This window comes from Babylonia areolata, chromosome 8 (assembly GCF_041734735.1).
Source record: "Babylonia areolata isolate BAREFJ2019XMU chromosome 8, ASM4173473v1, whole genome shotgun sequence".
NCBI lineage: Eukaryota > Metazoa > Mollusca > Gastropoda > Neogastropoda > Buccinidae > Babylonia > Babylonia areolata.
Genome location: NC_134883.1, coordinates 23680401 through 23696907, shown reverse-complemented (window position 1 = coordinate 23696907; position 16507 = coordinate 23680401). Strand labels below are relative to the sequence as shown.

Sequence of the window (16507 nt, the reverse complement as noted above, 5' to 3'; positions counted from 1 at the left end):
ATCCCCTCCCACCCCCAATCCAGCCTTCCCCAGCGCCCCCCCCCCCCCCTCCCATACCACCACTGCAAATCCATAGAGCTTTAGTATATCAAATAAGTCATTCTGTCAACCCATTGCCCCCCTCCTCCTAGACCCTCCTCCACGCCCCCTCCACCTCCCCCACACACACACTCACACACACACGCACACACACATTTACACATAAATTCTTACTGATCAAAATGCTAATGAGAGACCCCTGATCATCCTCCTCTTGTCAAAAACCTACAGCTGCAGTTGAGCCACGACGACTATGACAACACGTTGAACGTGCACGTGATTCAGGCCGTCAACCTGCGGCCCCGCGACATCAATGGACTCTCCGACCCCTTCGTGAAAGTCTACCTCCTGCCCGGCAGAGGGTGAGTGTGAGGGGCGAGTTCATTTTGGTGGGAGATGTGGGGGAGTGGGAATGGGGGAGGATGAATTTTTTTTGTTTAATGTCCCGTCACACTTATCGGTGATTGAAGACATTTTTGTTAAAGTATTTGTGAATGCTTTTGAGTATTATCGGTTACCAGGGGTGGGAGATGTGAATGAATAGAGGGTTTGGGGGAAACTGGGCAAATGAGGGTGAAATGAGAGTGAAATTTGAAAAAAAAAAATTCTAAATACAATTATAGGAAATTACTTAAAGGACTTCGTAAAAGAGAAGTCGTTAAACTGACAAGCGAAACAACTGACAATGAATGCAAAAAGTCAAAAACATCAACGTTCTCAGTCATTTATGAAGTCACACTTTCTTTACAAAAGGCTTCATCAAGCTACAATTAAAAAAATAATTTAAAAAATTATATGCTTAATTGTCAGGTTACTAAAGCATATGCACTTGACATTAGAACAATACTTGGTCCGTAATGAATTTGATAATAGTCTGAGAGCTAAACTCAGAATTGGTCTGCGAATCGGAGAAAGGAATATGGTGGGTTGGGAGGTGGGTGGGTGGGTGGGGTACTGGTAGTCTGGTATTCGTTTTTATTTCTCTCTCCGTTTCGTTTTTGTTTCGTCTCTCTCTCTCTCTCTCTCTCTCTCTCTCTCTCTCTCTCTCTCTCTCTCTCTCTCTCCCACACACACACACAAACACACACACACACACACACACACATACATACGCACGCACGCACGCACGCACGCACACATACACTTTCATCAATTGGATCCTGAAGCATAAGGTTCAAAATGAATTATCAATGAGTCATTCATTGATTACTATCATTTGTTGTTGTTATTATTATTTTTTGCTTTGTTTTTTTTTCTTCTTCTTTTGTTTTGCTGTTGTTTTTTTGTTGTTGTTTTCTTCCTTTATTTTTTTTCCACCATGTATTTCATCAGTTTACTTTTTTTTCTTTCATCACCCTCCTTGGACAGCTATGGGGAGTCACTGGAATGTGTTTTTTCTCCTGCTTTGATTGAGAACACCTTAAAGCTGATTGTGATTGGTGTCTGTGGGTCACTTGCTATGGGAAGACAGTGGGAGGGTGGGAAGTGATGATGGTTCACTGCTATTGTATTGTCGAGATTGCTGATGGCTCCGGAAGGGACGAGACTGCTGTCAAACCAGGCAAACAAACACTTGGTTTTCTCCCTTAGAGGTAATTCGACTCGCATTCAGTTGCACACTTGGTTCTCTCCCTTAGAGGTGATTTGACCCACAAACTGTTGAATGGGACGAGTCAGGATTTGGCAGCCAATCTGTCAATCATTCACTTGGCGTCACTAGGACAAGCCAGGATTGGTTACTTTAGTCCAACCTATTGGGAAAGCTATGGTTCATAATTAGTAAGCACAGTATGTTATGGGAAGGAATAAAACTTGTTAGCACAGCTAAATCGAAGTCTCCCAGATGAAATGAAAACTGGCACAGGTTGTACTGATGTGAGTTGCAAGGAAATCCTTGATGGCCTGTGTGCTGCTTTGTGGAGGGCGTGCTTTTTGGTTGCGCTGTGTGTTGCTTAAAAGCTGCTTTAGTGTACTCATCCATGATTTTTTTTTTTGTTGTTGTTTTTTTTTGTTTTGTTTTTGTTTGTTTTTGAGGCAATAGTAAACACTCTATACTAAACAAAAACCACACCATGTGGCCCTGCTATTATTGGTATGAGGAGAGAGTGTGAGTCTAGTGAGCAAGTGCATCGATCACTTTAGTTACCATCATTCACATCGTCATCATCACGATGGTGCCGGCAGGCCAGAGAACAAGCGGAGGACGAAGCACATCGCGCGGACGCTGAACCCGGAGTGGCACCAGACGCTGGTCTTCCAGGACGTGGCTCGGGGGGAGCTGTGCAACAAGGTGCTGGAGCTGACCGTCTGGGACTACGACCGCTTCAAAGCCAACGACTTCCTCGGGGAGCTCGTTCTGGAGCTGTCAGGTGAGTGGGGGCTTCTTTCGTCGTCTTGTTGTTGTTGTTCTGCTTGTTCTTGTTCTTCTTGTTATTGTTGTTGTTGTTGTTGTTCTTCTTCTTCTTCTTCTTCTTCTTCTACTTCTTCTTCTTCTGCTTCTGCTCCTCCTCCTCCTCCTCCTCCTCTTCTTCCTCTTCATTCATTTTGTTCTTCTTCTCATCCTCATCCTCATCCTCCTTCCTCATCCTCCTTCTCCTCCTCCTTCTTCTTCTTCTCCTTTCTTGTTGTTGTTTTGTTTTCCTTCTTCTTCTTCTTCTTCTTCTTCTTCTTCTTCTTCATTCATGTTGTTCTTCTTCTCCTCCTCCTCCTCCTCCTCTCCTCCTCCCTCCTCCTCCTCCTCCTTCTTCTTCTTCTTCATTCATGTTGTTCTTCTTCTCATCCTCCTCCTCCTCCTCCTCCTCCTCCTCTCCTCCTCCCTCCTCCTCCTCCTCATTCTTCTTCTTCTTCTTCTTCTTCTTCTTCTTCTTCTTCATTCATGTTGTTCTTCTTCTCATCCTCCTCCTCCTCCTCCTCCTCCTCCTCCTCTCCTCCTCCCTCCTCCTCCTCTCTCTTCTTCTTCTTCTTCTTCTTCTTCTTCTTGTTCTTCTTCATTCATGTTCTTCTTCTCATCATCCTCATCCTCCTCCCTCCTCCTCCTTCTTCTTCTTCATTCTTGTTCTTCTCATCCTCATCCTCCTCCCTCCTCCTTCTCCTTCTCCTCCTCCTCCTTCTTCTTCTTCATTCTTGTTCTTCTCATCATCATCATCCTCCCTCCTCCTCCTTCTTCTTCTTCTTCTTCTTCTTTTCGTGTTGATTTCTCTCTCTCTCACTCTTCTGCCTTTTCTCAGATGGATCCGTTCAATTCATTTTCTGGTTATGAATCTTTTTCTTTTCTTTTTTTTAAATAGAAAATATATCATAATGTATTTAAGTCTAAAGTGATTAGCACAAGTGATTCGACAATAACATCATTAATAAATCATCTTTCTGGTAAAGTAAGCTGCTCTTTTCCTGTTACATGGGAAAATATATATGGGTATATATGTTCATCATAAACTGTTCTCGTTTTTCTTATGTATCTTGTCACACCCTCTTAACCAGCATACTTTCTTTTTTCTTTTGTGCATGTACTTTCATTTTATACTAAATGTTTTTGTCGTGCTTTTCCTTTGAAAATCATTCTTTCTTCCCTTCTTTCATTCCTGACTTTACTGCTTTTTTTTCCCCCTCCCGTCCTTTCGTTGTTTGATTCTCTCATACTGTCACCAAACCGTCAGACTCATTTTCATGTGTCTTCTCTCTCTCTCTCTCTCTCTCTCTCTCTCTCTCTCTGTGTGTGTGTGTGTGTGTGTGTAAAATAAATGAAAAATACAACGTCAGCGAAAAAAAAAGGCCAACGATTGTTTAATTTTTTCTTGTTGGAAGAGGCTTTCTGTGTACGTTATTTCATGCAGCCAAGACAATTTGGTTAAACTTAAGTAATGTCGCAAAGATGAGCAACGTAGTATGACCTATCCTGAGGTTTTAATACCAGAAAAATACCATCATCATTTATGTTGTGTTTCATATAGTTTGTATTTTGTTTCTGATAGTTATGTTATTTTAATTGTTTATGTTTAATTTTGGTGTAAAATAATATTGCTGTTATATGATGTCCTCCATGCCCCAAAAGGGATGAAAGTATTAAATATTCTTGATTCTTGATTCTCTTGTGTGTGTGTTTGTCTGTCTGTCTGTCTGCGTCTTTGTGTTTGTGCCTCTGGGTGTGTGTGTGTGTGTGTGTGTGTGTCTGTGTCTTGTGTCATGTGTCTGTGCATTATGTGTCTGTGTCTGTGACACAGAGTTCGGGTTCCTGGACAACAAGCCTCACTGGTACCCCCTGAGGGACCACGTGGTCATCCAGAGCTTCGAGCTGCCCAAGTCCTCCGTGCCCCCACCCTTGACCTCCGCCAGCCCTGACCCCAGCAAGGTCAAGGGCAAGTCGCGACACGTCAAGCGAGGCGCCTCCTCTCCGGTACAGTTCAGTGTTCAGTTCCTGGGGTGGTTTTAATGCAGAGTGGTTTTTTTGACTCACTTGTGTAAACAAGTTTTAACCCGGTGTTCGGTTGTCTGTGTGTTTGTGTGTGTGTGTCTGTGTGTCCGTGGTAAACTTTAACATTGACATTTTCTCTGCAAATACTTTGTCAGTTGACACCAAATTAGGCATAAAAATAGGAAAAATTCAGTTCTTTTCAGTCATCTTGTTTAAAACAATATTGCACCTCTGGGATGGGCACCAAAAAATAAAAAATGAAGCCTAATTATATGCAAACTGCATTTACTGTTATATTTATATTTTTTGTATTCTCTGAACTTGGCACTTTGATCTGATATTCTGACCCAACAACAAGAGCAGTCATTATTATCATTTTTTGTTCAAACAGGAACTTCTTTTGCTAAGCATGGAAGTTTTATTTATTTTGCAAACGTTTTGGTGCAGATAGTAAAAAAGGGAAATTACTCTGTAATTAATGCTAGGGGAGTTAATTTGCTTTAAACTGATCTTTCTCATCTTAAACATTACATTTTGAAATTATATTCAATACATAAAAAGCTTGGATTTTTTTTTTTTTTTTTTTTTTTTTAAGTGTATCACAAGTGAGTCTTGAAGGCCTTGCCTCTCTTGTTTTATTTGTGTTTTGTTGTTGTTGTGTTGTTGTTTTTGTTGTTTTCCGCCCCCATTATCTGCTGCACCGTGTCCGTAGCATATATATTTATGCGTATGCCTGTATCTAGATAGATTGATTGGCAGATTGAAAACCAGACAGGCAGGTAGACAGACAGACGGAAAATTTTACTAGAATTAAACACCCACCCATCCAACACAACAGGTGACAGTACAAGCTGGGACGCTTTCTTTTAGCGTCTCTTTATGAATGTTTTCTTATGTTTTTGTTTGTTTTGGTTGTTTTTTTTGTGTGTTTTTTTAGAGGGATGGGGGTGGTATTGTTGTTGTTTTTTTCATGTTTTTGTGTTTATTTTTCTTGTTGCTGTTGTTGTTGTTGTTTTCTTTTTTTTCTTCTTCTTCTTCTTCTTCTTTGTTTATATACATGGATCAGGAAATTACGGCAAAGTCAGATTTTTAGCATCTTTGCAAAATAACAACACATTAAGAACCAACAAAGGGGGGGAAAATAACTTCACCTTGATTAACAAACCTCATTTTTGTTTGATGGTGTTTTTTTTCCGTCTGTCCAACATCTGCAGAGACTAGCAAGTACAAACAGCGGCGAGGGGGACTCGGAACTGGGACCACGCCGTCGTTCTTTGGGGACCCTGGTGGAGTCCGACACCCGATCCAGCTGTAAGTATATAATATAATATAATATAATATAATATAATATAATATAATATAATATTGTGTATGTGTTTGTGTTCCATGAAGTTGCATTCACCCTGCGATAATATGATGAGAATGTGTTGTTGATGTGGTTGTAATTACGATAATTATAATTATGTGGTATGAATACTGGACACGTTATGCAAAAGAAGTGTGTAGGCTTCTGTAAGTTATCTGTGTGGATGATAAGGGTAGGAAAGGGGGCTGGTGCGTTAAGAATACGTATGTTTATGTGTTTGCTATCAAATGTGTGTTAATATTGTTCTTTGAAGTAAACCCTACTACGTTGTGGAAATATTCTCGCCCTTAGTATCTTCTGTGTGATTGTACATATTGTGGTTGTGCTTGTGTGTGTGTGTCTGTCTGTCTTTACGTACGCGTGCGTGCGTGTGTATGTGTGTGTGTGTTTGATTATTATGGATATGATTTTGTAATGCTGTTGTCGCCGATATCGTAGGTGTGTGTCACAAAAAAAAGTATAGAATTTGAAGAAAAATGAGAGTTCTTAACCAACGCAGTGCTGGAATACTTTTTAACATTTAAAAGCCCCTCTACCACTTCGACCCCCAGAAATAGCTTTTCCATTACACTTTTTTTTTTTGTTTTTGTTTTGTTCGCTTTGTTGTTTATAACACAAATGCGTTTCAAACCTTTTTTTCTGCAAGAGGAAAAGTTCACAAATGTGTTTTCCTTCTTTTTTTCTTTTTTTAACAAGTCGATTAATTGAACTCGAGTTCCACTAGTTGATTGTTAGGACAAGCTGGTTGATGTTGTCAAGTTCAAAAGACTTCTATTCAGTCAGCAGCAGTGATTTTTTTTTTATGTCACATACACTTTGGGCTTCTAGTACTCTGTACGTATTGTAAAAACAACAAGTTTTCAATAATAGTTGCTAAAGGCCGGTATTGTAGATGAAGTAAATAATTAAAAACTTTATCGATGATATTTCCCTATCCGGGAAAAAAGATTATATATAATAAAAAAAAGAGCAATACAAACTTGTGTTCCAAAAAAAGGTGGTTTTTTTCGATTTACATTTGCTTAATTCTTTGCTACAGGATTAAAAAAAAGTACCTAGATGGATCTGTTCGACATTCCATTTCTCACTTGAAAATAATCCTATTGGTCGTCTTTATGTACCATTCGTATAAGATGACTTTTCTGCTTTTATGCAAAACGTTCAAATTTTCTGCTTGGAACAGCCAGCTGCTGCTTTTTGTTTTTAAATTGATAATCTGGCACATCGCTGATTGCTTTGTCTTTAGGCAAAATGCTGATCTGATTGTATCTTTTAGTTGTGACAATACTGCACCATTAAAGCCACGGCTTTATTTTTTTTATTTTTTTTTTTTAATTATGTAATCTAAATAAACAAGTACGGGGTGACGGTAACTTAGGGAAAGGAAGTACGTTGACTTTTTACCAGGTGTAAAATATTTCCAGCAAATTCCTGTTTGAAGACATCGAAAGGAGTTTCAGCTTGTGGCTTTTAAGTAACACCATGACTGGCTGTTGTCACTTTTTTTTTTCAAGTATATTTTGAATTAAGAGCACGTGGAAGAATATTCAGCCATAGAATGTCACCTCAACGGCTGGCTATAATAAAGGCAACATGATTTAATTTGATTTGATTTGGAAGGGCGTTATATATATATATATATATTTGGTCCGTACATATTTTTTTTTCTAGAAGTCTCGGTTGGTTTTGAAAGCTGTGCTGACAGAAAGCAGCAAGTCTATCCTCCTTCAGAGGATTGCTATAAAATAGAGTAAAACAAAACCTAAAGGAGCTGTCAGCGTGCTTCCTTGCAATGATTTCTTTTATCGAAAAACTCCTTTCCCAGTGTCCTCATGTGTGTGGGCTAGGCCTTCTGTGTTTTTGGTGCCTTATTGTTACTAACCATTGATTGATCCTTTGAAGCAGACGTTGTGTTCTACCCCCCTACCCCCCACCCCCCACCCCCCACACCCCCATACTCTCCCACTTCTCCCCTCCTCCTTCCACCTCCATCCTTTGACGCTGATGTTCTCACCATCCCTCTCACACGTCACGTGTTTCCCTTTTCTGCCGCACAGACAATCCCGTTGTTGTAGTGGGTCACTTCCTGTCGTCCTTTCTATCTTGTTTCCGCTTCCTGCACCATAGACAGGTAGACAACTCTTTCATCTCTGATTCAGTGCACGTCTTTTTACGTCCCTTTGCTTCAGTCTGCCGAGATGTATTTTTTACCTTCCTTCTCGTTTGACAAGCGTTGCATTTTTTTTTTTTTTTTTTTTTTTTTTTTTTTTTTTAGTCGATATTTTGTATGACTGAAAACGTGTATGCGCTGTTTTGATTTTTTTTTTTCGTGGTGCTAGTGTGGGCCTGTTAGCTTTTGGCTCATTTTGCGAATAAGAAAAGTTTAGTGTTTGGTTTGCTTGGGTACTTTACTAAGTTTGACTTCATCCATAGTTGTTTATTCAGCATGAATATTTTTCTTCGATTCATTCAGTTATGAAGGGCTGTGCTAAGACTTTTTTCTTTCAACGGAGCAGCCATAACCAGAATGATGTCTTCAATTATTCTTTCCATCAAGTCGGTGTTTTTATTCAGTAGCTTAGACCCCAGTCCCTTGTTTCACGGCTATGCAACCAGAGGCAAAAATATCAGGTTGTGTATTGCATGCCTGTCATTGCTCCAAATAAGAAAGACAGAAAATGTTTGTAAACAAGTGGTGTACTACTAGCGTGTATGCGCAAGCACGTATTCAAGCGCAAGCACATGTACACGCGCATGCACTCACTTAAACACACACACACACACACACACACACACACACACACACACGTGCGCGCGCGCGCACCTTCCTTTCACATGTATGCTTCACGAATGTATGCATGCCTGCATGGAAGTAGCCTACTCATATAAACTCACAGATACATAATCACACACATGAATATGCTTACATGAGGTAAAGTGCAGACACAATGGTTACATAATAACATATACATCGATAGACACACATATACATACTTATGTACTTATGTAAACGTATGTACTCATGTATGAACATACCTATACAGCACAATAGCCAATTTGTTTCATGAGTTCAGTCCCTTTTTTTTTTATTCATTTATTTTATTTGTAAATTAAGGCTTGGTCCATGGTGGTACTATGTAAAATTTATCATTTATTGTTCAATTTTATTTATTCATTTATTTATCTATTTATTTGTTTGTTTGTTTATTGTTTATTCATTTATCTATTTATTTATCTGTTTATTTATTTATTTATTTGCCGCGTAAGGTTTGATACATAGTTGTACTATTTGTGTAGTCAGTTTTTCTTATTCTTGCTGTGATAGTGTATTCGTAGTGTTCCTTCGAGTCATTAGTGGTTTTGTGGTTTCTTCCTTCATTGTAGGTTGGTAGTGTGGTGTGCGTTGTTAGCTCCTTCCAAGGTTTTCTTCACAGTCAAGTTTTCGTGCATGACATTATTAGTCAGCTGTTCTCAGAAACAATGGTTTTTGAAAGTTTATTGATGTAACTAAACTGATTTATCTTTAACTTGCATCACGCAGTATTCAATGTTGCAAACTATTTCGTGTACTACATGATAACAAGAAAATAAAAGACAGCTTCCTATAGATTGGTTGTTGAAAAATGTTTTCTCAAAATAGGATTTGGAAAGTGATTGAAACAACAGAGCTGAATAACGTGGGTTGTATACAATAAAGTAATGTTTGAATATATTTTCCTATCAGTTGAGATGTTGTAACAATGTGTGAATAAAATCTTGTTTTGGATAAAGTTCATGTGCATTTACCAGACCACCTGCATCTCGCATTATTATGAATGAATGTAATTATATTTCGATCAAATAAATGGTCATAGACTAGATTTTGTAAACCAAAAACAGCAGGCATTTCAGACACAGAATCGACGGGAAATCCAGGCCTACTTTACCTGAAAGGTGCAATGCTTAAAAGAGAATATCCTTTTATATAATTATGAGTAGTCGAAACGTACTTGATTTCAAAAGAAAACTTAGTTTACCGTTCAGTTGCAAACGGGTTAACAAAATATTGAAAGTATCTAAACGCTATGATGTTGTGAATGTGGTTGAAAATACATAGGGAATATCTGAATGATAAATCAGTACATTATTTTCTCGTTTTTCTGTAAATGAATAAAATATATATATTTCAAAAATCGAAAAGTTTGAACCTTGCGAATGGCGTAACGAACAGGCCGCGTCTCAGTAAAGTCTGGTATCGATAGTTATTTCTTTGTCAAGCAGAACAGTGGTTGATAAAGTAAATAGCTATGACAAGGCATCGTTCCAATCAAACTGTTTCATTGCATAATATTTCGAACAGCTATGATCTGAAATATTGTGGAGTAGTCGGGATAAGAAAAGCGACGTGTCTCGCATTTCTGAAATCGATTGTATCTGATCAGGCTATACACCGTGAAAGTAATAAGACAGATATAACCAGCATATCATTCCAAGCATTGTTTTTCTTTTATTTATTATGAGCCCGTTCCCTTTTGCTAAAAAGTAACTAGAAGATCCCTACTTACATATTTTCAGGACATGTTTAATCCAGTGTTTTACATATTCATAATATACCTTGTGTACGTTGGGATGTAAAAGCAGAATACTTGAACTTCAGCATCAGAATCACGTAGTAGGTAGAACAAACGGTGTTCATACACTGGACCAAAATTTGATCCTGTATTCGACAATATACATGTCCAGTCTGTCAGAAGATGAATGCCATCTTAAATGCAACAGGTTGCCCTCTTTTTTGCTGTTGGCTATTTGTTTCTTGCAACTGGTCGGTTATTGAACTGTTGACGATTCTTTGTGTCGTTTTTTTCTTTTCCTCTTTACTTTAAAGTCAGCAGCATCAGCAGCTACTGTTACTTCAGCGGCAGTATTTAAGAACTGGGTGAAATCATTAGCAGGAGAGTGGTTGTGGTGGTGGTGGTGGTGGTAGTGTTAAAAAGCAAAACGTTCCCCTCAGACTGAAACAATAATATGTTCAGCAAGGAGCAATGTACACTTACTAGTACCTAGCAAAGCTAATGTTTAGTCTGGCGAAGGGTCCCCCCCCCCCCACATCCTCACCCCCACTCCCACTCCATACTCTGCTTATGATGACACAAAAGGCCTCGAAACCCACTATTACCATAAACTACCCCCATGAAGGTTCTCAGAATGCTAAAGCCAGTTAACGCAAGTGCAACAAAGAGATAAGAGAGATAAGTGGGCCTTCACAGTAACGTGGTCACCTTTCGTGAGCCTTCAAGCAACAAATTTCCATTCTATACCAGCCTACCCCCTCCCCCACTCCCCCACCCCCCACCGCCGACTCTGACCCCCCTTTCCCCTCACGACCCCCGTAACGTAAGAAGAGTTAGAAGTGGGTCCTGCCAGTTTTGCATGCATGATCTGACTGGATTGCCCTCCCTTTCCTAGCACCCCCAAACAGCGAAAAGGAACAGCTTAGTCGACAGGTGGCGTCTGCGACAAGTTCGCCTACGTCACGACGAAAGCCTGGAGACTCTAAGTCTCCTATCAAGACAAGGTCAAATGGTGAGTGGCCCCTTTCTGTTTTTTTTTGTTTTGTTTTTTTTTTGGGGGGAACACAATTTGTATGTTCAGTTACTGGAAGTTGGAACGATTTTGTATATGAATTAACTGATATGTCCGAAAGTTTCCATTCAAGAGATGTTTTCTGGTGTGGACAAAAATAGCTTCTAGTCGAGTTAGTTTCGTATTAGTATCACGTTTCGCTTGGCTTGGCTTTTTCTTTTCTTTTCTCAGTTTATTTTTGATTTCTCTCTTGCTCAACACAGCTTTCGTCATCTGGTGAGCAGATTGGTTAAGTATTTTGAAACCAGACTTTATGGAATGATTAGGTATTTGGTTCTGGTGAAATTAGAATGTGCAGACACTTGATGTTATTATGATGAATATCATTCTATGACAATGAATGTGTGCGTTTTAATGGATGGAGGGTTAGAGAGTGTGCTTAAGTTCAGCTCATTATCAGTCTGTTATAGAATTTGTGTGCGCGATTGTGTGTGCTGTTATGGACTGCTTAGGCAGCAGTAAAATCAATATATCTCAGAAGCTATGTTTATACATGGTAAAAATCCATATAAGTATTCCAAATGCTATGTTTATTTGGATATTTATAGTCAGCAAAATCAATCAATCCAGAAGTTACATTCGTTATTTTTTAACTGATAATCCGGTTCCATTCGCTGTGTGAAGATACCCACATTTAATATTTGAATAACAGATGCCTGTTAATCATGTGGCTTAATATATTCATGTTCTGTTCATGGCTTTCCAAGGTAAGGTCCAATCATTTATAGATCATTGTTCCTTCTGACTTTCAAAGACGTATGCATGTTAATTTTCTATCTTGGGTGTACCATCATGTCTGTTTTTTATGCTGTTTTTGTTATCTTATGGTTTTATGTGATTTACATAATACAATAGTCATGAAATATGCATTGAGCAATATTGTCTTAATGGAAAGAGCAATCACACCTTTTGTTCTGAAAAAAAAAAATGTTTTGAAAAAAATTGCGTTCCACAAATATCCACTAAGAAATGAATAGCTATGCTGAGGGAAGGGATTAGACATTCCAGTCTTGCCAGCCGCCGTGTTGGTGCGGTGGTCAGCGTCTCGGGCTGGATGGCTAGGAGGACGCCGGTTCGAACACCACCGCAGTTATAATTACCATTGTGGGGTTTTAGGGGTCCATATAGCCGGCTTTTACTCAAAGCCGGAAGTGCTAAGGGCTCAGATGTGTGGGGGTTGGGGGGGGGGAGGTTACGTGGGGGGGCGGGGGGGTGGGGTGTTCGTCATTCTCGCGGCCTGGTTGAGGCCGAGATACGTTATTTTGAAAGGGCGCGTTGAGTAGAGCCTTATCGCGTAGTCATTGACTTACATGGGGGACTCACGGCAACAGCGGAATTATATGATTTGAGGTTTTTAGCTGAGGAACAATGAGTTAACTGGAAAAAATTCTTTTTCCGCTGTTTCCTCGTGTTGTTAGCTTTCGCTAACGACCTTATTTTGTCTCAAAAGAATTATACATCATTTGGATGAGACGATAAACCGAGGCCCAGTGTGCAGCACGCACTTAGCGCACGTAAAAGAACCCACGGCAACAAAAGGGTTGTTCCTTGCAAAATTCTGTAGAAAAATCCACTTGGATAGGAAAAACAAATAAAACTGCACGCTGAAAAAAATACAAAAAAAATTGGGTGGCGCTGTAGTGTAGCGACGCGGTCTCCCTGGGGAGAGCAGCCCGAATTTCACACAGAGAAATCTGTTGTGATAAAAAAAAAAATACAAGTACAAAATACGTTTGTATTGTGTTACCAAAACAGCGTAAAATTTGCATTTCTGTTTGGCTGGTTTGTTTTGGGGAATATTGATATTGTCCGTTGCAAAAAGGATAACTGAAATGTGGTGTGTATGACGTGTGGTTGGGTCTGTTTGTCTGCATTTCTGTCAGTCTATACGCCTATATCTGCATTTCTGGCTGGCTGGTTCACAGGCTAGTTGGAGCTGTTGTCATTCATTTAAATAAAGGTATCTTTGTATCACGGAAAATTGACAACTCTGATTTTAACGATCTTTTTTTCTGTTATATTGCAGGACTTTTGTATAGATGGTAAGTAATAAGCTCAACTTTTCTCTAATCTATCTCGAGAGATAGTGTGTTGTGTGTGTGTGTGTGTGTGTGTGTGTGTGTGTGTGTGTGTGTGTGATAAGCCGTTTGTCTGCTACAAATTAAACCTGTTTTTTTTTTCCCTGTTACTCTATGGGGTGTATCCATATGCCTACGCTGGCTGCGTCACACACACACAGTTACACACACACACACACACACACACACACACACACACACAGGCACCGCTCCTGTATTTTGTGGGTTTGTCTAAGTGTGTGTGGTTTTTGTTGTTGTTGTTTTGTAGATGTGACAGTTTTGTGTTGATGCGGTTGAGCATTTGTATGGTTTGACAGTCCTGATATGGCCCTGTGCGGTCGGCTGGACTATAAGCAACAAGAACAAGGCACCGCTCACGCGCACATTCACACCCACCGATGCAAAACATTAACACACAAAATATCCAATAGCACATTCAATACGCGCGCAAATGGACACTTCTACACACACGCGTATCTCACAAACGTACAATTTTATCCCCCCCCTCTCTCTCTCTCTCTCTCTCTCTCTCACACACACACCCACCCACCCACACACACACACACACACACACACACACACACACAACTTAGAACTATACCTCCCACAAACCTCCCTCATATACACACATACTCAAACCATCAATGTGGGGGACAACAACTGAAATCAAGAAATAAAATTTAAAAAAAACTGAACGGAATATCACATTTGTGTTCCAGATGACCTAGACGACGCCGAGTACTCCTACATAGATTTCAAGTGTGTCTAGCGTTCTCCTGTACCACCCTCTCCTCCACACTCAACTCAACTCAACTAGTGTTCCTCGGGCCACAAGACTACCTGTTTTTTTTCCCTCCGCCCTGCCATGGACCACACTACTTCTCCTCAAACATTCAGCAAATCAAGGACTCTTCGGTTGGTGCCCGTGACAAAAAAAGATTGCGTGTTCCTTTCTGTGGTCTTCTGCAGCGAACAAAGTGTTAAAAACAAAACAAAAAAAACAACGGCGCTGTGGTTTTCCTGGAACAAAGACACATCAGAGTCTGTGGTTCGTTTGTTTTTTGCGTCTTTGTAGTGACGAACAAAGAGCAAAGTCTATACGGCATTCGTTCGTTGTTGAAATAGACAAACAGTGCAGTTTGGGCGTTCACAGAATAATGACTCAAGATCAACTCTCTTCAGAAATACGTTTTTGTTTGCTTGGGAAGAACAAGACAGCGTTTTGCTGACCGGGGAAGCACGGTGTTGTTGCGGACAAAGCAATGTTGTTGCGATGCTTGACTTGTTGTTGGTTTTGTTGCTGCCAGTGTTATACAACATACAACACAGAGCTGTGTGGACTCGTTTCATTAACGTGTTGCTTGCGCGCGCGCGTGCGCACTCGGGACATTTCTGGAACCGTCATAAAACTGTAAGGAGGGGGGAAAGACAGAGAGACAGATCACATACTAACTGTTGACGACCAGTAGTGGTATCCCTTCGTTTGGGCAAAATATCTCAGCTGGAAGATACTAATTCTTTGTTGCGATGAACAACAACAACAACAACAACAAAAGAACCTTTGGTTGCTACTATAAAAATAAGGTTTGTTTTGTGGGGGGTGGGGGGGGTTGTTGTTGTTGTATTTTTCATGCCAATTAAAAACCTAGAAAAAAAAAAAAACTTGTACCATTCCGGTTACTAAGACAAAGAAAAACAACAACAAAAGTACAAAAACACGGCTGTTGTTTTCAACAAAGAAAGGAGAAAAACAAACAAAGAAGAAGAAGAAGAACAACAACAACAACAACAACAAAACAGGAGATGCGATCTCCCAAACCGAAACGTGAAGCGCCGCCGGTGATGTCATAGAATGTGATGTCAGAGACTGTGATTGGTGTCGCAGTGACGTAATGAGTGTGTTGTCGGGAAGGGCAGGGAGAGAAAAGAGAGGGAGAGAGAGTGGTGTTTGTTGCGGACATGTGTTTAATCCCCCTTTGCCTGAGGGGTTGTTGGGAGGAGGGAACGGAGGAGGGGTGGGGGGTAAGTTTTTTTTGTTGGGGTTTTTTTTGGTTTTTTGTTTTATTTTTTTTAGTTTGTTGGAAGCTTTAGTCCTGATTGCAGGCATCACGTGAAATTGTCTGTGTGTGTGTGTGTGTGCGTGTGTGTGTGTTTTATTTGCCATTGAGGTATAGCTACGAGAAGGCAAACTGGAACGGTCTCATTGACGTTTATGTTGTCATTTAAAAAAAAAACGTGTTAAAGCCCCGCCCCCCACCCCCACCCCTACCCCTTTTTAATGATTTATTCAACGTAAAGGGTATCTCCTTTTAGCTGTTCATTCTAAATGAAAAAAAAATAATGTATTCTCCCACCTGGACTCACATTCAGCTAGCTAAATCTCTCTCTCTCTCTCTCTCTCTCTCTCTCTGTGCAATTTTAGAATGCTGCAGACAAATGGCACATTTCCTTGTTTCGCTACCATCCAGGTATTCATGATTTATTTCGATCTCTCGTTACTGATATATTTAACTTGCACTTCTGCTTATGTGTTTACCTTGATGTGCTTTGTTTATTTATAACCTTTTCTTTGATGATTATTGATTTGCTTTTTGTCGTTGCTCGTTTATTACTTATTTGCTCAGTCGTCGATGATTTTTTTTAATTCGCTTTTTGTCGATAATGATTCAGTTGCTCATTGTTCATCTGGAATCATTCCATCAGGGGTTTTTTGTTGTAGTTTTTTTGTGTGTGTTTTTTTTTTTTGGGGGGGGGGGGGTTGGGGGGATAGGAGAGTGGGGTATTTTGTTTGTTCTTTTTAAGAAAGTTTAAGAAAAAAAAAGGTAAGATTTTAAATGTACATGTTTTCGGCAATTGACACATTGGCGATATGAAAACTTGAAAACTAACGCTCCTGTAAGCGTGTTTTTCATCGTAGGAAGCATGAACGCCGTTTGATTTCACTCAGGCACAAACAGACTTGAAATAGATTTAGCACTGGCACATTCTGAT

At 39.9% G+C, this 16507-nt stretch overlaps 1 protein-coding gene across 1 annotated transcript in view; it reads left to right on the top strand.

The window, feature by feature from the left end:
- The window catches only part of LOC143284671 (uncharacterized), a 64187-nt gene extending 49219 nt beyond the window's left edge, over window positions 1-14968 (top strand). The window contains 7 exon segments of the mRNA XM_076591584.1: window positions 271-401; window positions 2224-2408; window positions 4260-4432; window positions 5665-5761; window positions 11262-11378; window positions 13465-13480; window positions 14236-14968. Coding sequence (XP_076447699.1) covers window positions 271-401; window positions 2224-2408; window positions 4260-4432; window positions 5665-5761; window positions 11262-11378; window positions 13465-13480; window position 14236 — 720 coding nt within the window. The 3' untranslated portion in view covers window positions 14237-14968.
- The last annotated feature ends 1539 nt before the right edge of the window (window positions 14969-16507 follow it).